Source organism: Plecotus auritus (genome assembly GCF_963455305.1).
Source record: "Plecotus auritus genome assembly, chromosome: 1".
Lineage (NCBI taxonomy): Eukaryota > Metazoa > Chordata > Mammalia > Chiroptera > Vespertilionidae > Plecotus > Plecotus auritus.
The window spans coordinates 84,864,132-84,886,355 of NC_137770.1; the positions used below are offsets into that span (position 1 = coordinate 84,864,132).

The 22,224-nt window shown below is 44.5% G+C and overlaps 3 protein-coding genes across 6 annotated transcripts; 1 reads left to right on the forward strand and 2 right to left on the reverse strand.

The window, feature by feature from the left end:
• Positions 1-163: 163 nt before the first annotated feature.
• Positions 164-10,118, reverse strand: NEDD8 (NEDD8 ubiquitin like modifier). The gene is made up of 4 exons (XM_080670641.1): positions 9,782-10,118; positions 1,264-1,311; positions 1,016-1,098; positions 164-525 (listed from the first exon to the last, which is right to left on the reverse strand). Exons 1-4 carry the CDS (start codon positions 9,797-9,799, stop codon positions 429-431), a joined length of 246 nt encoding a protein of 81 aa, XP_080526767.1. The 5' UTR covers positions 9,800-10,118; the 3' UTR covers positions 164-428.
• A 45-nt stretch (positions 10,119-10,163) lies between these two features.
• GMPR2 (guanosine monophosphate reductase 2) lies at positions 10,164-17,163 on the forward strand. Of its 3 annotated transcripts, none has more exons than XM_080670547.1 (11): positions 10,164-10,374; positions 10,753-10,866; positions 10,982-11,101; positions 13,915-13,998; positions 14,156-14,329; positions 15,179-15,260; positions 15,350-15,456; positions 15,645-15,687; positions 16,238-16,397; positions 16,600-16,759; positions 16,958-17,162. In XM_080670547.1, exons 2-11 carry the CDS (start codon positions 10,780-10,782, stop codon positions 16,988-16,990), a joined length of 1,050 nt encoding a protein of 349 aa, XP_080526673.1. In that variant the 5' UTR covers positions 10,164-10,374; positions 10,753-10,779; the 3' UTR covers positions 16,991-17,162. The 3 variants fall into 3 exon arrangements, with proteins under 3 accessions (XP_080526673.1, XP_080526674.1, XP_080526672.1); XM_080670548.1 differs by having other exon boundaries at positions 10,166-10,315; positions 16,958-17,163; XM_080670546.1 differs by lacking the exon at positions 10,164-10,374 and having other exon boundaries at positions 10,517-10,866; positions 16,958-17,163.
• On the reverse strand, positions 17,159-20,362 carry TINF2 (TERF1 interacting nuclear factor 2). Of its 2 annotated transcripts, none has more exons than XM_080670523.1 (9): positions 19,842-20,362; positions 19,588-19,692; positions 19,406-19,498; positions 19,218-19,325; positions 19,036-19,132; positions 18,400-18,862; positions 18,246-18,313; positions 18,048-18,139; positions 17,159-17,914 (listed from the first exon to the last, which is right to left on the reverse strand). In XM_080670523.1, exons 1-9 carry the CDS (start codon positions 20,031-20,033, stop codon positions 17,726-17,728), a joined length of 1,407 nt encoding a protein of 468 aa, XP_080526649.1. In that variant the 5' UTR covers positions 20,034-20,362; the 3' UTR covers positions 17,159-17,725. The 2 variants fall into 2 exon arrangements, with proteins under 2 accessions (XP_080526649.1, XP_080526648.1); XM_080670522.1 differs by having other exon boundaries at positions 19,406-19,507.
• Positions 20,363-22,224: the final 1,862 nt, after the last annotated feature.

The window sequence follows — 22,224 nt, forward strand, 5'->3', positions numbered from 1 at the left end:
CTGGTGAGATCTGGCTCCAGTACACCACTGCCACGGACAGTGGCAGGATTCTGAGGGCACATCCCTTCCACTGTCCTACTCTTTCAGCCTGCTATAACTGGGTGTGCACTGAGTCCATTTTGACTTCAGTCATGTTTGTATAACAGAAGAAAGATTCCAGGAGGCCAAGAAATATTTTATTGACAACCAGGGACATAGTCATAAGAGAGGGAAGTACACAGGACTGCAAACTAAAATCCAATAGCCAGCAGGGGCCATTTGGGACAGGAATACTGCATCCTGGGGTCCTCACAGTCTCCTACCCGTAGACACACAAGACTGGGCATCCAGGAGAGGGGGCAGTGACTCTGGTGTCCCAGAGAGTTACAGGATATATGATGCCTCATTACAAGAGACAGGGTAAGGAGGTAAAATGGAGAGAGGGTCCATCACTGCCTAAAACCACCTCCTCCTCTTAGAGCCAACACCAGGTGGAGGACTGAGCCACCTAGGATTTTATAATCAGCTGCTGTCTTCTCATCATTCCTGCAGGAAAAGAAGGCATAAAAAGGATTAGAAAAATCATCTAGAACAGGGCTTTTAACCTGGGTTTCATGGATCTCTCTTGGGGGGGGGGGGGGAGGTCTATAAACTCAGATGAGAGAAAAAAGTTACATCTTTATTTTTACTAACTCCTACCTGAAATCTAATATTTCTTTAAATTGTGAACATAGGCAAAATCCATAGTGGTATTAGCAATATGGGTAACCTATTAACAATAGAAATTAGGTATTTTCACATATTACAATTATTTGCAGTTATCTTGAAAATATTTTCAATATAATTTGCTTCTGTAATTCTATGTATTTTATTTTATGTCTGCAGAAATCTGATTCTGAGAAGGGGTTCATGGGCGTCACTAAATTGTCAAAGGGTCTAGGCCACCAATAAAAAGAAGCAGACTACTCCATCCCCAGTATTTGCTCCCTCATCTTCATGTAAGATCGCCACACCCTCATTTCCATTCCAAACTCACATCTGTTTACCACTGTAGATGAGCCGCTGCTGCTGTGGGGGGATTCCCTCTTTCTCTTCCACACGTTCCTTGATTCGTTCCACCTTAAGGAGTACAAGTAGTCAGGGGCTACCCATGGTAGATAGGGGTAGGACCATGGAAATGGAAAGAACAGAGCTATGCAGACAGCATGAAAGCAAAGGACTAAGTTCATCAGCATATCCACACAAATGTAGGGAGACAGGCATGAAGATGTGTTGGGGCATTACCTTATCTGTGGGTTCAATGTCAATCTCAATCTCTTTTCCGGTCAGCGTCTGAAACAGGCAAGGGTTTCATGAGTCCTACAGCCCACTGTACAATTTGTCTCTTAGGTAAAATGTCCTGTCCTGGTCTCTGGGGATCTACTACCTTCTAAGACAGTGGTTCTCAACCTTTCTAATGCCGCGACTCTTTAATACAGTTCCTCATGTTGTGGTGACCCCCAACCATAAAATTATTTACATCGCGACCCACAGGTTGAGAACTGTTGCTGTAGAGCCTAAGACCATCGGAAAACACAGATATTTACATTACGAATCATTAACAGTAGCAAAATTACAGATATGAAGTAGCAACGAAAATAATTTTATGGGGGAGAAACCAAGATGGCGGCATAGGTAAACACCTAAACTGCTGCCTCGCACAACAATTTCAAAACTACAACTAAAAGACAGAACGGACACCATCCAGAACCACAGGAAAGCTGGCTGAGTGAAAATTCTACAACTAGAAGGAAAAAGAAAAGCTCACAGAGAATTGGAGATACGGCAAAGGGGCTTTGTGCGCGCAGAGAGGAAGGGCGGCTGAGAGCCTGGCTGACTTTCTCTGGCGGAAGGGGGAAGGAAGCCTCCGACCGCACTGAACCCCAGTTCTGACTGCACTGAACCCCAGTTCCGGGCGAACCCCTGGGGACCCACGCTCTTACGGGGGGAGTCTGGACTCTCGGGCGGAGACTCGAGCTGGGAAAGGCAGAAGTCTGAAGGCGCACGCGGGCCAGTGCGCACAAAGGCTGCGGAGGTTGCCACAGGCTTTCCCTAGTGGAAGGGAGTCAGAGGCTCCTGACGGCACTGAGCCCCAGTTCTGACTGCAGTGAACCCCAGTTCCAGGCGAGCCCCTGGGGACCCACGCTTTTGTGGGGGGAGTCTGGACTCTCAGGCGGAGACTCGAGCTGGGGAAGGCGGAGGACTGAAAGCGCACATGCGCGCAAGGGCAAGGCTGACAGGAAGCCAAGACTGAGACTCCACCCCATCCAAGCTGAGCACAGAGGCTATTGCAATTTGGCAAGTCTAATCCTATAAGGCTGACTCCAGCACCGAACTTCTCCCAGCATAGACACAGCTGATCCTTACAGCCAACTGGCCCGAAGGTCAATTCTTCCCAGTGATACCAACAACAATAAAGACTTAATTACAACAAGGCTGTACACACAGTCCACAAAGGGGTGCACCAAGAGTGTCCACCTCAGGTTAACTGGGGAGGCTGACCCACTGGGCCATATAGGAAACTAGCACACAAATTTACCCTACCAACTCAGGGAAGCAGTGAAAATGCGGCGTCAAAGAAACAGATCACAAACGAAAGAAATGGAGGAAAACAAACGACTGGATATAGAATTCAAAACCACGGTTATAAGACTTTTTAAGAATATCCTAGAAAAGGCCAATAAATATAACGAGACCCTCGAAGATATGAAAAAGGACCAACTAGAAATTAAACATACACTGACTGAAATAAAAAATATTATACAGAGACCCAGAAACAGAATAGAGGAACACAAGAATCAAGTCAAAGAATTGAAATACAAAGAAGCAAAAAACACTCAACCGAAAAAGCAAAAAGCAAAAAAAAAAAATCCAAAAAGTTGAAGATAATGTAAGAAGACTCTGGGACAACTTCAAGCGTACCAACATCAGAATTATGGGGGTGCCAGAAGAAAAGAGAGAGAGCAAGATACTGAAAACCTATTTGAAGAAATAATGACCGAAAACTTCCCCCACCTGGTGAAAGAAATAGATTTACAAGTCCAGGAAGCCCACAGAACCCCAAACAAAAGGAATCCAAAGAGGACCACACCAAGACACATCATAATTAAAATGCCAAGAGCAAAAGACAAAGAGAGAATATTAAAAGCAGCAAGAGAAAAACAGTTAATTACCTACAAGGGAGCACCCATACGACTGTCAGCTGACTTCTCAACAGAAACTATGCAGGCCAGACGGGAGTGGCAAGAAATTTTCAATGTGATGAATAGCAAGAACCTACAACCAAGATTACTCTACCCAGCAAAGCTATCATTCAGAATTGAAGGGCAGATAAAGAGCTTCACAGATAAGAAAAAGCTGAAGGAGTTCATCACCACCAAACCAGTATTATATGAAATGCTGAAAGGTATTCTTAAAGAAGAGGAAGAAGAAAAAAGTAAAGAGAAAAATTATGAACAACAAATACATATCTATCAACAAGCGAACCTAAAAATCAAGTGAATTAAAAACCTGAGGAACAGAATAATCTGGTGAATATAATAGAATCAGGGGCATAGAAAGGGAGTGGACTGATAATTCTCAGGGGGAAAGGGATATGGGGGGTTCATGAAGAGAATGGACAAAAATCATACACCGATGGATGAGGACAGTGTGGGGGAGGTAGGGGCAGAAGGTGGGGTGGGAACTGGGTGTAGGGGAGCTATGGGGGGAAAAAGGAGAAATAATTGTAATAATCTGAATAAAGATTTATTTAAATAAAAAAAGAAGAAAAAAAGAAGAAAATAATTTTATGGTTGGGGGTCACAACACGAGGAACTGTATTAAAGGGTCGCGGCATTAGAAAGGTTGAGACCCACTCTTCTAAGAGATAGATGTACATTCTTGGCAAAGCTGCTCTGAAGAATCGGAAGGCATTGACCACATCTTAAATTCATCAAACATTTTTAGGCTGTGGACGTGTTTGAGAGGGCAAGCTTCTGTAAACCATTTGACCTTAGTCCTACAGGTCATTTCACATCCCCCACCCCACCCCAGTAGAATCGATGGTATTTTTGCTTGAGATTGCAATGAGAGGTATCCTAAAGATAGCATTCCTTTGAGTCAGAAGGATCTTGTTGTATATCAGTGGTAGAAATTAACATTTAGATAATTCAAAGAATTCTCAAGGATATCAGAGATCACCTCTGATTAACTTTTTAAGTAACACTAGAATTCAACATTCTATTCTCCCATATCTTCTCCAGACTTCTGTGTAAATCCTAAATTGCAGCTCTGGTCTTCTTGACTTCTTCCATAGGCTAAGGGCTGCTGACATCCAAATACAATTACTGACTGTACACTTAAAAATGGTGCCCTCTGCCCTAACCGGTTTGGCCCAGTGGATAGAGCGTCAGCCTATGGACTGAAGGGTCCCAGGTTCGATTCCGGTCAAGGGCATGTACCTTGGTTGCGGGCACATCCCCAGTATGTGCAGGAGGCAGCTGATTGATGTTTCTCTCTCATTGATGTTTCTAACTCTCTATCCCTCTCCCTTCCTCTCTGTAAAAAATCAATAAAATATATTTAAAAAAAAAAAAAAATGGTGCCCTAGCCCTAGCAGGTTAGGCTTAGCGGATACAGCGTCGGCCTGTGGACTGAAGGGTCCCAGGTTCGATTCCGGTCAAGGGCACATGCCAGGGTTGTGGGCTCGATCCCCAGTAAGGGGCATGCAGGAGGCAGCCAATCAATGAATTTTTCTCATCACTGATGTTTCTATTCCTCTCTCCCTCTCCCTTCCTCTCTGAAATCAATAAAAATATATATTTTAAAAAATCTTAAAAAAAAAATGTTGCCCTAGCTGGTGTGGCTCAGTGGATAGAGCACCGGCCTTTGGACTGAAGGGCTGCGGGTTCGATTCTGAACAAGGGCATGTAGCTTGGTTTGCAGGCTTGATCCCTGGCCCGACTGTGCAGGAGGTAACCAATCAATGTGCCTCTCTCACATCAATGTTTCTCTCTCTGTCTCTTCCCCTCCCACTCTCTCTAAAAAATTAAAAAAAAAAAAAATCAATGGAAAAAATATCCTCAGGTGAGAACTAACAAAACAAAACAACAAAAAAGTACTTACCGCACCATTACCTACGAATTATTTTCACACATGAACACATAGAAAAGACTAATCAAGGTTCTAGATCTTATTTACTATTGACAAGAAAAACAGGTAGAAGAGGAATGTATTAAAAGACAGCATGGAGATGTAATCAGCAAAATCCAAACAGTAGGAAACTCTATGGGACAAACGATATAGTTTATTCAACAAGAAAAAAGAGGGAAAAGGGTGCTTTACAGGTTTAAAGAGTTTAAAATACATATCAACCAATTGTAATGTCTAACCTTAGTTTATAATTAGATTCAAACTAACTATAAAAATAAATGAGACAAAAAGAGTACATTTGTTGATAGTGTTAATCTTTTAGGTGTGATCATTATGGTTATATTAGAAAAAAAGTTCTTTTTTACAGCTAAATACTGAAACATATGGGTAACATATGCTGGGATTTGTTTCAGAAAACATCAGCTAAGGAGGATTGGTGAGTGTAAATAGGATGGACCATGAAATTATAGTTTTTGAAGCTGGGGAAAGGGTGCAGTATGTCTTTCTCTATGCCGTCATATATGTTTGAAGTTGTCCATAATTAAAAAGTAACTGAACAATTTTAAAAGGTATTTTTTATATATCATGCAATACTGGGCTTCTTCCCTCAGATCTGCTCACTGTGACCCAGGAATGCATGCAATGCTATTTAACAAGTCTATGATGAACTTAAGCCCAACACATTGCTTTAGGTGCTGGAGGGTATATAAAAGAAATTAAGTGATCCAGCCTTTGCCAACAATGTTTTTCAAGTGAAGATTTACAATCAAGAAACACTAAGCCATATAATTAATAGAACAAACCTATATATACAAGGAAGTGCCATATTGAATACTACTGTCCAAATACAAGGAGCAATGTCAAAATGCTATGGTGAGTGAAAATCAGCACTGATTAATTTAAACCTAAATAAAATAACATTTCACACCCACTATTACAACTAAAATAAAAATGGCTGATATGGCCCTAACCGGTTTGGCTCAGTGGATAGAGCATCCGCCTGCGGACTCAAGGGTCCCAGGTTTGATTCCGGTCAAGGGCATGTACCTTGGTTGCGGGCACATCCCCAGTAGGGGGTGTGCAGGAGGCAGCTGATCGATGTTTCTCTTTCGTTGATATTTCTAACTCTCTATCCCTCTCCCTTCCTCTCTGTAAAAAATCAATAAAATATATTTTTTAAAAATGGCTGATATGACTAGCAAGGGTGCAAAGCAGCTGGAATGTTCATTCATTGCAGGTGGGAACGTAAAATGGTACACCTGAAGAACTGTTTAGCAGTTTCTTTTAAAGTTACATTATCAAGCCCTGGCCCGGTAGCTCAGTTGGTTAAAGCATCCTTCCGATCAAGGTTGCAGATTCGATCCTCAGTCAGGTCACATACAGGAAGCAACCAATGAATGCATAAGTAAGTGGAACAAATCGATGTTTCTCTCTCTCTCCCTAAAATAAAAAAAGTAAAAGAATACATTAAATAAATAAATAAATGAAGTTATATATATTTACCACATGACCTACTAATTCCATTCCTAGGTATTTATACAAAGGAAAAACATATGTCCACAAAAAGACTTGTATAACAATGTTCATAGGACTCTTATTCATAATGGCCAGAAACTAGAAACAATCGAAATGTTCATCAACAGTAGAATGGATAAACAAACTGTGACACTGCCATCCAATGGAATACTAATCAATTATAAGAAGGAAGTACAGATATACTCAACAGACATAATGCTGAGTGAAAGAAACCAGACACAAAAATTATGCATTGTAATTCATATGAAGTTCCAAAACAAGCAAAAGTAACCTATGGAGCCTTTTAGAGAGTAGGAGTGAAAATGTTCTAGATCTTATGGTTACATGAGTAGATACTGTGGTTGAAAACTCACTGAACTGAACCCTTAAGAATTTTGGGTTTTATTCTATGTTAAAAAAAATATTTAAGCCAGCCAGCATGGCTCAGTGGTTAAGTGTCAACCTATGAACCAGGAGGTCATGGTTTGATTCCCAGTCAGGGCACATACCCAGATTGCAGGCTCGATCCCTAATGTGGGGTATGCAGGAGGTAGCCAATCAATTATTCTCTCTCATTAATGATGTCTCTCTTTCTCTCTCTGTGTTTCTCTCTCTCACTCACTCTCCCTTCCTCTCTCTGAAATCAATTACGAGAACATATTTAATGCAGGATCTGGGGTTAGGGAGCAATATGATGAAGTTTAAAGATCTGTACACTATAATTTTGTATATTATGTCTCGATTTAGACTCTAGACCAGCCTTGGGCAAACTACGGCCCGCGGGCCGGATCCGGCTGTTCTATCCGGTTCTCTTGCTCTCCCCTCCGCTCCTTTACTTTGAATTTATATTAGTTCACACAAACACTCCATCCATGCTTTTGTTCCGGCCCTCCGGTCCAGTTTAAGAACCCATTGTGGCCCTCGAGTCAAAAAGTTTGCCCACCCCTGCTCTAGACTTTAGAGAGGGCATGGCCATATGAAAAACTGGTTGGAGGCATCACACATAAATAAAGACATAAGTTAATGAGACCCCAGACCAGAATAAGTGTAATGGGAATGAAAAGTAAACCAAACAAAAATAAATATCAAAGGAAAAATTAGATTCTAAAAGAGAAAAATGACACTAAAGAACTGAGTTCCAGATACCTGGTAGATTTGCAGGATCAATATATGAGATGAGTATTGGGGAGCCAGCTTAAGACAGAAGATGATGTATTTAATTTTAGAAAGATGAAGTATCAAGAGAAGATTTAAATCAGAAGGATCTGAAAGGACTGCAGAAAGAGATATGGAAGAAGTCAGCTAAGGGGAGAGAAAAGTTGAAAAATTAGTAATTTATAAAGGAGTCCTGCCAATAAAACCTATCATTTATATAACTCACAGCTAACTAATCACTTTTATGTGTATTTAACGTATAGAGAAATGTAGCAAACCACCACCAAAAAAGGGAGATGGAGGATAGAGAAACCCACTTAAAGGTAAAAAGGAGTGTTTCAGGAAAGGAACTGACAATTTCAGAGAGGTACTAAATAAAAATTCAAAGAGACAAAATCTAGAACCTTGCTACTCAAGCAGTATCAACATCACATGGGAGCTTGTTAGAAATGCAGAATCTCAGGTCTCATCCCAGACCCAATGAATTAGAATCAGTATTTTCACAAGATCCCCAGGTGATTCTTAAACACTTTTAAGTTGAGAAGCCCATCTATAACACAGTATATTTTTAAACTGCAGGTCTCAACCATCAATGGGTTATGAAATCAATTTAGGATAGAATTGAAATGTCAAAGCATATCACACATAATAATGTGTTGTTTTTTGGGGGGGTGTCTGAGACATGAGGTATAATTTTTTAATGTAGATTGATATTTTAAAAAGAGTTTCCAAAACACTGAACATCAAGTATAGTAATAACCTGTTAGTTGGACTAACAGTATACTCAGGGGACACAAGAAACCCTATGCATTGAAAAGAAGATAAAAGCATTGATCTGCTGGTGTTCTTCACACTTTTTGACAATGACCCATATTAAGAAATACATATGAACTAGTAACACAATACTTTTACCCAGAAGTATAACCTGATATTTCTATTTTTTTTAAACACTGCGCACTACCCACTGAACCCTTAAATTGACTTCACAATTAGTGACTCTTTTATAGGCCACTACTCAAGTTTGAAAAACAATATAGTTTGGCCATGCCGTTTGGCCTCAATCCTTAGCTAAGGGGTGGTTTGGAAGAACTGAAGAGGCTAAGAATGGCTATTATATATAGCAAATACACTAAGGAGCTGATTAAATAACGATAGACTTACTCAGAAGTAAAGAAGTCAAACTAATGTTGCACTGCATCAATTGTTAATTTTTGTCTGTCTGCAGGTACAAAAGAGGAAATAGCAGATAGGACTGGTGAGGGTTGGGAATGGAAAAATAATGGGAGTTGAGAGAAGATGAAGTTATCACTGCTAGTACCAAGAACTAGGGCACTGGTAACTAACTAACCCGCCTCAATCAAGGAAGTGAGACTGGCCCAAGATGCCTGGCCCAGAAAGGCAGGTCCCGACTGAACACTCCCAGTTTTGGCTCCTGAAGGCTGGCTGAGATACTAAACCTTGACGACAACCAGCGAAGACTTACGATCTAGCCTTGGAACCACCTCCTCACTCCCCCGACCCTCACCCCCGGTTCCCAGGCTAACGTTTTTTGTGCTGTGCTCGGACTGGGAGAAGCAGGTAACCTGGGCATGAAGCACGGAGACATGAGCTTATTCCAAGAATCTAAGAGAGTGGAGCCAAGCTGCTGCTAGGTCTTCTCCCTGACCGCGGGGGGTTTGAATACAGCGAGAACCCTGACAAAGGAGGCCTTCAGGGTCATGTCACGTCTGGTGAGAAAGCAGGAATGACAGAAACCCCGCCGTCACTTGGTTGGGCCAGCCCCTCGCAATCAAAGACATCTAGAGTCCCCCCACTTCCCATCACCCCTCGCGCGAAGCCCTGAGGGTGTCAGCGCCCTCAAGGCTTTGGAAAGGCGTGGTTTCCCTTCCCCGCTTCTCCCGTAAAGCACGGCGGCCAGCCCAGTACCACTGCATCTTGGCAAAGCTGGAGGTGCTCCCACCTTCACTTTAATTAGCATCTTCTTCCAATATTGGGCCTGCACACAGATAAATTGCTGCTTCTACCGCTGCGGTGGCTGCTGCCGCTCCCCAGCACTCTGTCGGTGGGAGTCACTTCTGCTTCCGGGTCATTGGCTGGCTCCACCCCCCCCCCTTTCCCCGGGATTCTCCAAAGGCTCAGAAATGCTCCCCGCGTTTACTTTCGGTGGCGTCCTAAAGAAAAAGAAGGCGGCCAGCTTAATTAGAGCAGCGATGACGCCTCCGCGATTGTGAGAATCCCCAGCGAGCAGGGTCTAGTGGGAAGACGGGGCGAAACGAACTACTTTTCCCATCCTGCCTGCGGGCAGCTCCGCGCGTTCCACCCTGGGAGTTGTAGTCTGCTTCTCAGACCAACGGCAACCTCAGTGTGTGAACTCTGTTAACCAGCAGATCTCGCACAGTCGCTGCCGAAGCTGGAATTCCTCAGTTAATCGTTCTCGCCCGCAATTAGCGGAACCTGTTGGCGTGGCCCACAAGGCTTAGCGGGGCTGCACGAGGTTAGTTGCTAAGCAAGGGGAACTTCGGTCAACTGCCACCTTGGCCACGGTCACAGGAAGTGAGTACCCCTATTCCGGAAACAGGTTGTGGGACCCCTCCCCCCATTCCTTCTCGCCCCCAAATCTCTCTCTTCCCTCATTACTTTTTTGCAGGGGAGGGAGAAGGAAAAGTAGTGTAAAGAATGTACCTGTTTAGGGACACTCACGATTCCCTCCCAACTATTCTCCCCTGGGATGGAGACACCGAGGGTAATCGCGACCGTGGGACCGGTCGAAGATGGCAGTCTTCAGGGACCGACCACGCCTCGACCAGTGCCCGACTTTGCACAATTTAAGCGAGGAGAGGGATGAGCCCTGCCGCCAGCCCTAACAGGGCATTAAGGCTTATTATTGACTCAGCTCCCCCGTCTCGTCTTTCCTTACCTTCCAACCCTCAGATTCGTTGCTACCCCGGAGCCCCCGCCATGCCTCACATAGACAACGACGTCAAACTGGACTTCAAGGATGTCTTGTTGAGGCCCAAACGCAGTACCCTTAAGTCTCGAAGTGAGGTGAGCCTGCTTCCCCTGGTGGACCAGGACTGAGAAAGACTCCTGGTATTTTTCCTCATGCAGTACTTGTTTCTTGGATGAATGAAATGCTCAGTTTTCCTGTTCATATCTGCAGGTGGATCTCACAAGGTCCTTTTCATTTCGCAACTCAAAGCAGATGTACACTGGGATCCCCATCATTGCTGCCAATATGGATACTGTGGGCACCTTTGAAATGGCCAAGGTCCTCTGTAAGGTAGGCCTTCTCTTATGCTGCTTCCTCAGTGGTGTCCAGCTATTTGGGCTGACTGCAGGGTTATTTGCATTCCCATCCCCATCCCAGATCAACTCTCTGGCAATTAACAATCTGGATGCTCCAATTTTCTATTTTTTCCAGTATCTGGTAAATTCAAAGAGCCATGTAAGTTAATGAGATTCAAAGCTAAGTTTTGATCCTATTTTTCTGATATACAGTGTGTCCCAAAAAAGTGTATTCACACTTTTTTTCCTGATCAATTGATATGTTTTTATTGATTTTTAGAGAGAGAGGGAGAAACATCAATGAGAGAAAAACATTCATCAGCTGCCTTTTCCATGCCCTCTGCTGGGAATTGAGCCTGAAACCCCCAGCATTTGCCCCGACCAGAATCGAACCAGTGACCTCTTGGTGCATGGGTCGATGCTCAACCACTGAGCCACATTGGCCGGGCCTGTGCAGCAGTTTTATTTATTTAAAATATATTTTTATTGACTTCAGAGAGAAAGGAAGAGGGAGAGAGAGATAGAAACATCCACAATGAATCATGGATCGGCTGCCTCCTGCAAGTCCCCCACTGGGGATTGAGCCCACAACCTGGGCATGTGCCCTTGACTGGAATCGAACCGGAGACCCTTCAGTTCGCAGGCCGACGCTCTGTCCACTGAGCCAAACCGGCTAGGGCTTGTGCAGCAGTTTTATACACCTTGCCAACTTTTCCCAGCCCCAGGTCACCCCCTCCAAGTCACATGCATCTCTCCTGTTACATCATTGTTAGAAAACTACACATTCACTGTTTTAGTCCAGAAATTAAATACATTTGGAGCATTTAAAAATTCCTAACTAGGAGATCCTAGAGAGAAGCTTATTAATTTTATAATATTCCTATTCATTTTTTTAAAATCTTCTTTATTTTAAGTCCTAGGTTCCTGGGAGTTTCTGGGATGTGCCCAAAATGGAGTGTTTTTCTTATATACAGGTTATTGTTCGCGTTCAAAGTAGAAGATGCTACTCTTGTCAGTAATATTACCTGCTTCTATATTTGTAGCTGAAAAGGTAGTTACTCTGGGTACTCTTGAGAACATATGCACTCTTCTGGTTAATCCACATAGCCCTTGGTTGATGGGATTCTGTTGCTGCTTGAGGCTCTGTTAACCTTCAGGACTTCATCTCCCTTTCTTTATTTTGGATTGCTGTAAGTCTCTGTGGAATGTCTGCTGTCATTTCTCTGAGGTTGGTAGTTATTATTTTAGTACTGTATTGCTGTTGCTGTGCACTAACTATTTAGGAATCCTGCTGTTGCCCTGTTGAGTTGAGGAACGGTGAATCTGACTTCAGTGCTAATAGACATGCGGTAACACGTGGAACTTGTGGGCATTGTTTTGATGTTTTTTGTTGAGACTGGCTTTTAAATACTGTTGAGTGCTTAAGAAATCAGATTTTAGAAATAAGAGTCAAGTCTCACAGTAATAATAAAAAGGTTGAGTGCAAGCATGCATCTTTTTTAGATCATTAGTTTGGTATATAATTGGATGTGCTTATCACGGGACACTATCTCCAAGGTCTGCTGACCTCCTAGAGTGATTTTCCTTTGTCAGCATGTTGATGGCAGAGTGTTGCTGAGAGCAGAATTCAGTACCAGCTAGGTAGTGTTGGTGGTAATCTCTGATTGAGTATAACAGTAACACTTCCTTACTGCTGGCTGATGCATGACTTCCTTGGATTTCTTGCCAGTTGCAAGATTTGTGCTGTCTTAGTCAACTGCTGTCTCATCTGTTTGCATGCCTGCACTTTTAAAGCACAAACACCAGCATTCACAGTGGCCTTTGAATGCCTTTCTCAAAGTATTGGGATATTGTTTGCAATTTGTTGAGCTAGAAAATACAAGTCCAGTGATTCATTATATCCTTGAACTTTGTTGACTGAAATAGATTGAATGAAATAAACTTTTCAGGTTGGTCCATGTCTCAAGAAAATTTGTCCTTTACTCCAGTGGAGATGGAGAAAGGATGGGGTAGCATCTAATTGGCTCCATTAAACTTAAGGCCTTACCTTTTGTGAGCATTTATTAATATTTATACATATATATATATATGTGTGTATATATATATGTATATGTATATATATATATGTTTTTTGAAGGGGGAGAGAGACATCAATGTAAGGGAGACACATCGATTGGTTGCCTCCTAGGTATGCACTGACCAGGGGATCGAACCTGCAACTCAGGTATATGCCCCAACTGGGAATTGAACCCACAGCCTTCCTGCGCATGAGACAATGCCCTAACCAATTGAGCCACCCAGCCAGGGCACCTTTTGTGAGCATTTAGACTCACTGAATTGCTGTGGATAAACTGACCAGAGATACCAAAAACAGGTTAGTTCTACCAGGTTACCATAGAAGGAAGGGCCGAGTCAGTGTAAGCAGACACTGGCTCTGTCCGGCGTCTTCATGGTTCTTGTTTACTCCTTGTCCTAGTGCACCAACAGCTTGTTCTGTCACCTTTCCCCCCCCCCCCCCCCCCACTGGTCACCTTTTAAGTCAGAAGCACAGCTTGTGCTGGCATGTGAAATCCAAACCAGATAACTTAGTGCTTTGTTTGACAGTACTAGCTATGGTAAAAAGTCCTATTGAGATTTGTAGGGAGACAAATGGTTGAATTAAAAAGCCTCACCTCAATCCCTGAGTTCTTTAAGTTTCTCTTTCCAGACCTCAGTCCTTTTTTCCCTCAGATAGTATTAAGGTCTCCTTCTAGAAAGAGAAATCCTAATAAGGTTCTCTCCTTTTTGATGGCTCTTTCTTCTCCTCAGTTCTCCCTCTTCACTGCTGTCCACAAACACTATAGCCTGGAGCAGTGGAAAGAGTTTGCCAGCCAGAATCCTGACTGTCTTGAGGTAATACTAGCCCTCCCGTGACACCTTCCTTATCCCATTTTCCACGAATCTTTTCTTGGCTTCCTGGGGATCAACTCTTAGACTGCTCATTAGGTCTTTTCAAACATGCCACAGCTGTCTAATGCCTCCCATACCAACGCCCCTGCTTCTCCCACAGCATCTGGCTGCCAGCTCAGGCACAGGCTCTTCTGACTTTGAACAGCTAGAGCAGATCCTGGAAGCTATTCCCCAGGTGAAATATATATGTCTGGACGTGGCAAATGGCTACTCTGAACACTTTGTTGAATTTGTAAAGGATGTACGGAAACGTTTCCCTGGACACACCATCATGGTATGTTTCTATTACCCTGTAGTTAGTACATTCCTCTCCTTCCCCTCTTTTATGCCATTCCATTTTTGTTGCATCAGTTTATTTCTCCTCTGCTGCATTTTGATTTTCCTGGTCTGCTTAATCATGTTACTAGGTGATTATCCAAGGTTCCATGCTTAAAATGTTTATTGGTCATTGCAATCTCTGACCCTTGATACATTGTTTTTGTAAGTCCAGTGTTCCTGACATTACTCACCAAATCATGTGCTTATGCATTGTACACATCTGTGATACTTATCTGCTTACTGAAATGAACATGATACTACAATCCTATTAAAGGGATCACATGCACCGTTTTATTTTTTTACAAGCTTAGGGGAATGATGATAAGGCCTCATTTTCTTCACAGCATTGAGGGAGCTCTCTTTTCTGTTCATCAGAAGCAAATACACACAACAAAAAAGCAAAACAAAACAAAAAAGCAAATACAACTATGTAGATGGGTATATAGCCTACATCATCATGCCTTCCCCTTTTCCCTAAGCCAGAGAGGTTTTATCGCAACAGCTTAAGGGCAGGAAATTTTGGGGTCTCTTTGGTAAATCAAATTTCATCTTGGTCCAGTTGAATCCCAGCTTTACCCTAATGCAACAGTGACACTGGCGACTAACCCCCTTACCTCACCTGGGGAAGCAGGATCCTTTGAAGTGGCTGGTCTAAAAGCTCTCAGAGGGCTCAGCAGAGGGAACCCAGGTACCCTTCTTTGTAAAAATGTTGGAAGGACCTGGTCCAGGCATGCTATATATGAGAGCACATAACTTCCTCTTCATTTCTGACCCTAAGAATGCTGTTTTGATTGCTCTGCCTTAGGCAGGGAATGTGGTAACAGGAGAAATGGTGGAAGAGCTGATCCTCTCTGGTGCTGACATCATCAAAGTGGGAATTGGACCAGGTAAGCTGGCTTATTGGGGGCCATTGGCTATCTTTTCAGTGGCACATAGCTATGGAGCACTTCTCTCATCCTTGTCATGTTCTTCTCAGGCTCTGTGTGTACCACCCGGAAGAAAACTGGAGTCGGGTATCCACAGCTTAGTGCAGTGATGGAGTGTGCAGATGCTGCTCATGGCCTCAAAGGCCACATCATTTCAGTAAGGTCCAAGGGCAGAGCAGGGTATGAGGCTGCCAAACATCTGGGTTTTCTACTGTTAATGGAAGCTCTGATAGAGGTGCATCAGGACTCTTGGGATCCTGTCAGCTTTGAGGTGGACTGTGGGGACACTGCTGAGAGGGCTTGGGAAATCCATGCTGTTTCTTCACATTGCTTCTTACTTTGCAGGATGGAGGCTGCAGCTCTCCTGGGGATGTCGCCAAGGCTTTCGGTAAGGACACTGAGGGCACAGAAGGAGGATCCTATAGGAGAGGATGTGTCTCCTTTGAGGGTCTAGGATCAGGCTAAGAAAGGCTGAGGAAGCCATTCAGGTTCTTTCATAATATGAACTTGTGACCCTGAAGCCTGTGGTGGTGTCATCGGGGCAAGCCAGCCGAAACTCTGATATGGACTCTCCCAAGTGTGGGCCAGGACCATCTGCACCAGCCCCTGCGCTGGCTGTTGGGCAATGTAAATGCCCTCAGAGTTACAAAATCCAGCTCTGGAAAGTGGGCTGCAGATCTGCATTTTTTACAACTTCCCAGGTGATCCTTGCTCACACTACAGTTGGAGACCTTTGCTCTTGGAATACTTAAAGTGAGTCTTGTTCAACTGGACAAAGTAAAAAGAAATGATCAGAAGACAGCAAAAGCAGCAAAAAGAGAGAGCAAAGCCAGGCAGGGAATCTCTAGTGGCTTTAGAATATGGTGTTTGTTTGTTTCTGAGGGTGGGTGGGCATGTGAACATCTGGGCCAGATTCATCTCTTTCCTCTCATTGATAGGGGCAGGGGCTGACTTTGTGATGCTGGGTGGCATGCTGGCTGGGCACAGTGAGTCAGGTGGTGAGCTCGTTGAGAGGGATGGCAAAAAATACAAGATCTTCTACGGAATGAGTTCTGAAACAGCCATGAAGAAGTATGCTGGGGGCGTTGCTGAGTACAGGTACGTGTAGAGGCCCAGGAGCTGAGGGTTCTTGGAAGGCGTGGCTAAGTAGGGTGGTGGCAAAACTCGGCTGCTGAGAGATGGATGGTATAGTTCTTGGGAGAAAAGTGGTGAATCAGGGTTTAATGTTATGGACTGGGGAAGAGTCATTTGGCTTAAGGAATCCAGAAGGAAAAAGTAAGAAAAATTTTCCTCCTTTAAGGGCCTCAGAGGGAAAGACGGTGGAGGTGCCCTTCAAAGGGGATGTGGAACATACCATCCGAGACATACTTGGAGGCATCCGTTCCACATGTACATACGTAGGAGCAGCTAAGCTGAAGGAGCTGAGTCGGAGAACTACCTTCATCCGTGTCACCCAGCAGGTGAATCCAAGCTTCAGTAACTTGAGCTAGATCTGAGCAGTTTTGCCCTCCCAAGGCACCAGCATCAAACTACAGGGCCTCCCAAGTGGGCCCCTCACCCATCCCAGTGCTGTGACTGTTATTTGATCATCTCACTCCTGAGAGTTCCTGCAATAATGCTATACTTCTCTATCTGCATCCACAAAATGCACTCACTAGGGAGGAAGCAAGGAAGGCAGGCTGAGAAAATGAAGTTGATAATCAAATGGGAATCTGGAGACTCAGCTTCTGAAGATTACTACAAGAAAAAGATACTGATTCATACAGTACATAAATGTTTTAGATATGGCCATGGTCTTAAGAGGTAGGCTTTTAGAATCATGTTTTACTAATCAGCTTCATTAAATGCGATCTTTGAATATCTAAAAAGCTCTTAAGTGTTTATATTTTTTAAGTATCTCTATAAAGAGAGATCTCAATGACTGTAAAGTGATTCTGGGGCTTTCTACACAAGCCTGGCGTCTGGGTGCTGGCTCCAGGAAAGTGGAGGTGGAGATGGCACTGACCCAGTGGAGTCAAGGACAGTGAGTACTTTTTCTGAGAAGCATCTCCATTCAAGTGCTAACCCCCTAGATAACCTGGCTGCATGAAAATTTACAGAGTATATATTCTGGCATCAGAACACACAGATATTTTCAGAATAGCAAAAGGAAATTTCTCATCCAGGTTCTCAGCCCTGGTAAGCTTTCTGATACACTTGAACAACTCTTTCCAAGGGAAGTAAAAGAGCAAAGGGATTCTTTTAGCCCCAGAGAGGCCAGTTATGTTTCTAAGGAATGATTTACACTGACCTTATAGAAGCCTTAATTCCCCTCCCTCACAGCAACACAGTGTTTTAACAAACAGGAAGTTTAATGATCAAGCATTACAAAGTAATTTGGGCCATACAGTCAAGCAATCCAAGGCTGGGCTTCCACTTTATCCCCACTAAACTGCCTGTAGAGGTGAGGAGGAAGGAGACAGGCAAGATGCAGATGGCATTCTGGTCCTATCTGAGGAGTCTATATGGTCATGGGAAGGGACAGAGACAGCCCTGGGACTAGAAGAGGGGAGATATTCACAGAAGGTGGGGATTAGGGTGTCAAACTTTGTCTTCTCATAGTTTTCCAGAGACTCCTGCAGAGAAAGGATCAGGAAGAGCCTGTCACCTGAAACATTCCCTGAGCCCTCCATATTCAGGGAGCATGGGTTTCTGTCTTGTTCTGCCCCATCTCCTCCTTTCCCCAGCTTTCTATTCCTCCCTACTCACCATTCCTCCCCTCTGGCCATTTTCTTCCTCATCTGAGTCCAAAACCAAGTCTCCTATGGTAATGACAGGGCTGCACAGAGATGGAGGACACACTGCAAGAAGGAAACCAGAATCAAAGTACTCCTCTAGGTGAACACAGGCCCTCAAGAGTCCCAAGAGAGGAGGCTGTCTGATCCAGCCCTGACTCAGTACACCTACCTGGCTTCCTGGCCCTAGGAGGTGATAATGACAGTCTCAGGGGCTCCATGGGGCAGTCCCAGCAATTCCTGGGGTGAGAACAAGCAAAGAAGATAGGATGAAGGGAAAGCAGGCAAGGAATGTGCTGTTAAGCAGAAGCAACTGTTCCACTCACTCCTTTTGCTCCGAGGCAGACAAGTCAACTGGGTTCTCCTTCACAGTCCTTCCGCCCAGGTTCTGGGATGGACTCCTAGACTTTCCAGTGGAGGCTGTTCTCGTGCTGACATCACCTGCTGGAACTGCCATGTGTGTCCCTTGTTCTTTCCTGTTCTCAGGTTTAGATATGACCTGGGTTGGTGAACCCAGATTCCTAAAGGGGAATAGCATGACTGTGGGGCGCTCCTTATGGCCTACCCTACTGGATGCCCACTGGGACTGGGTTCTTCGCTGGCCTAGAGGGGCCAGGTTGAAGTGGTGACCAGCCAAAGGTTCTGGGTGCTTTCTTGAGGCTGCTCTGTGAGGAAGGTGTGGGCCAGGCTTGGCTTTTGGCACAGGTTGATGGAGTGCTGGTCTTGGTTGCTGAGGAGGACTGGGCTCCATGGGCTCTGACATGTTCATTGAATTAGTAACAGAGCACTCTAGAAAGAAAAGAATGTTCCTTATAAAGAGAACAGACAGTAACACATAAACTCAGTCTGGTTTCTTGGGTCTCAAGCCCATGTAACCCCTATAATGGGTTGGCTGTCTCAAAAGGTCTCAGGCTACATATTCCACCCCCAAATTTCTAACTTTTTCCAGATGGTCCTGGTACCTGGAAGTGGCCACCCCATGTCCACACTATATTGGCTCAAAGCAAAAGAAGAAGTGATAGAAATTCCAGGCTGCATCCAACTCAGCACATCCTGAAGCTGTGGGCAGGGAGAGAGCATAAAGACCACAGACCTTGGTCCAACCACCCCACACTCTGCCCTCTGTGTTTAGGCCTAGGAAAACCTGCTGTGTCTGTGGGGTAGGCAGTGCTTTTTCCAGCCGACACAAGTATTCAAAAAATAGCTTTTCTATAGCAGCCAGAAAGGGTTCCCCATACTCTTGTTCAAGTTCCTGCAGACAGGAAAAAAGCAGGTCAGAAGGGGACTAGAAAATAAAGCCAATATCATAGCTTCCAAATTAGCTAGTCTCACCTGCAGCTTCCAAGCCAAATCCACAGGGGCCTCTGCCAGCAACTTCACCTGCTGGCAAAAGGCTTCCTGTGCCTCTGAGATCTTCTTCAGATCCTGCTTTGTCTGTTGAAGGTAAAGAGGGCAGACAAATTACGGGCACCAAGGATTAACTGTGGGTGGGTACTGTTCCAGGGATCACTTACAGCTTTGGGGTCCCGCACTACAGGTCCAGACTCTGGAAAGTGGTGATGCAAGACATTCAGAACCTGGGCCCAAGGCCGGCCCTGGAGGATCATCTCCACCACCACCTGTGAATGGGACTGAGCTCAGAATTCCCACTTCGGGGCAAGCTCCCCTTTTGCAACCGCTCCCAACCCCCCAAGCGGTCTGTCCTAGTCTGATCCTGGCATCCCGCCCCTTCCCCTCTTCCTGTTCTCGGGCTCACTGGCTCTAATACCTTGGCCTTTAGGCCCATACATAGGCGCTCGTGGTGGCGGTAGCGAACCAAGCCAGGAGCAGCAGCGCGCAGGGACCGCAGAAACTCCAACACTCGTGGAAAATGTTCCACGTAGCGTCGGTGCACGACTAGCCAGCTGGCAGCAGCAGCTAAGCGCAGGGCAGCGGGGCCGGCCCCCGGGGGCTCAGCCATGGCAGGAGCGCTCTGCCTCGGGGGCAGGACCTAGGTTCTTTCCCCCGCAAGGCTTTCTGACTCCGCCCAGGGGCGGGGCTTCCGGTGGCCCTCAGAGGCTCGGCTGTTTCGATGGACGCCGTACGCTTTGCGATCCGACTCGGCGCCCTTCCATAGGCCGCCAGAATTTTGTAGGTTTTCTCCAATTTGGGCGGGAGCCGGGGTGAAGAATCTAGCGGCCCAAATGGTTCCAGGATGTTCGCTCTGCCTTAAACGGCGCCGTTGTCTCGAACCCGAGGGCTACCGCGCTTTCTGCCCTGCGACCAGTTTTTCTTACCCCGGAAAAGGGCGGTAATGGGAAACCAATGGGTCATGGCCGGGGGCGGGGAACGTGACGGCGCGCCATAAAGCTCCGCCCCGGCGGTCCGACCCCGCCCCGCCCCGCCCCGCCCTTTCCGTCAGATCTTGGGCGGGTGGCGAGGCCCCTTCACAGCCGGAGGGGGTCCTCCCGGCCCCGTCGTTCTAGGCGGAAACTGAATAGAAGTAACGTCCCTCTCTGAGGCTTGACTTTCTAGTCTGTAAAGCGGGATCATGCCGCTTGTCCTCTCCATCATCGTCACCCACTTAAATTCCAGGCCTCCAACCGGCGCTGCGAAGCCTTCCGGGTTGGAACGCCGCTTCCAGTAAGAACTGAACTGTTCCTTTTACAAAGCAGGAGAGGGCGCCACCTTTTAAAAGTTTAAAGCTTACATCAGATTGTTAACCTGGTTTCTTTGGTTGGTGACACTAGGTAATTTATGTGCTTTTCTGTATTTCTTTTTGTATTATATAATTAACATTTTTTTAAAAAAGTAAAATAGTTTCATTTTTCGATTTTCTGTTGTGCGCTTAGTCCAGCCAGCCCCTCATTGACCGTTTTACTCGTCTGCCTCCTTGTCACCCTTCCTGGTGTCTACTTATTTCCATCGCCAAGTACAGAACCCGGCACACAGTGCATATTTTTTGTTGCTCGAATGAATTACCTGCCCTGACTACCTTACAGGGCTTTAGTGAAACTACCCTTTCCATGGGCTCTTTCTCTAGGCCTAGAGGATGGCTTCCATATCCCTCCGGCCTCCACCCAAGATCTGAGGCGATTCCATATTCAACTGTCCGTGGGACATTTAGTTGGAGGTCCCAAAAGTACCCAAATTGGATATGTATAAAATTCTAATAATCTCCCTTTTCATCTTGCCTTTATTTATTCTTTCTGTAAAGTTCTTCCTTTATGTAGATCTGAGTTTCTGACCTATATCATTGCCCTTTCTGAGAAAATTTAACATGTCTTGCAAGTCAAGTCTCCTGGTGACAAAATTTTTAAATTTTTGTTTGCCTGAGAAAGTCTTTATTTCTCCTTCACTTTTAAAATATAATTTTGCTGGATACAGAAGTCTAGGCTGGTGGGCTTTTTCCTTCAGTATGCTAAACATTTCATTCCACTCTCTTCGTACTTGCATGCTTTCTGGAGAGAAGTTTGTTGTGATTCTTACCCTTCCTCCTCTGTAGGTAAGGTGTCCCTTCTCCTACCCCCAGGCTTCAAGATTTTCATTTGGTGTTTTATTTTCTGCAGTTTGAATATGACATGCCTAGGTGTAGATTTTTTATTTTTATCCTGCTTGGTATTTTCTGAGCTTCCTCCATCTGTGTTTGGTGTCTGTCATTAATTTTGGGAAGTTCTTGATTATTATTGCTTCAAATACTCTGTTCCTTTCTTCTCCTTCTGGTATTCTCATGTGCATTTTATAATTGTCCCACATTTCTTAGATATTGTTTTGTCTTTTTCTTTACATTTCTTTGTATTTTCTAACATTTTGGAAATGTTTATTGACATTTATTCAAGTTTATCGATTCCCCAGCCATGCTCATCTATTGATCAGCCTGTCAAAGACACCCTTCATTTTTGTTTCAGTGTTATTTATTTCTAGTATTTCCTTTTGGTTCTTAGTTTATATTTTTCTGCTTATATTACCCACCTGTTCTTAAATGTTGTCCACTTTTTTCATTAAACTCATTAACATACTAATAGTTTTAAATTCCTGGTCTGATAATTCCAATATCTCTGCCATATCAATATCTCTGCCATATCTGAATCTGGTTTTGATAGGGGGAAGGTCATATAAAAGGAAGGGCATGTAATAAGAATAGAGCCACTGCCCGGCCAGCATGGCTCAGT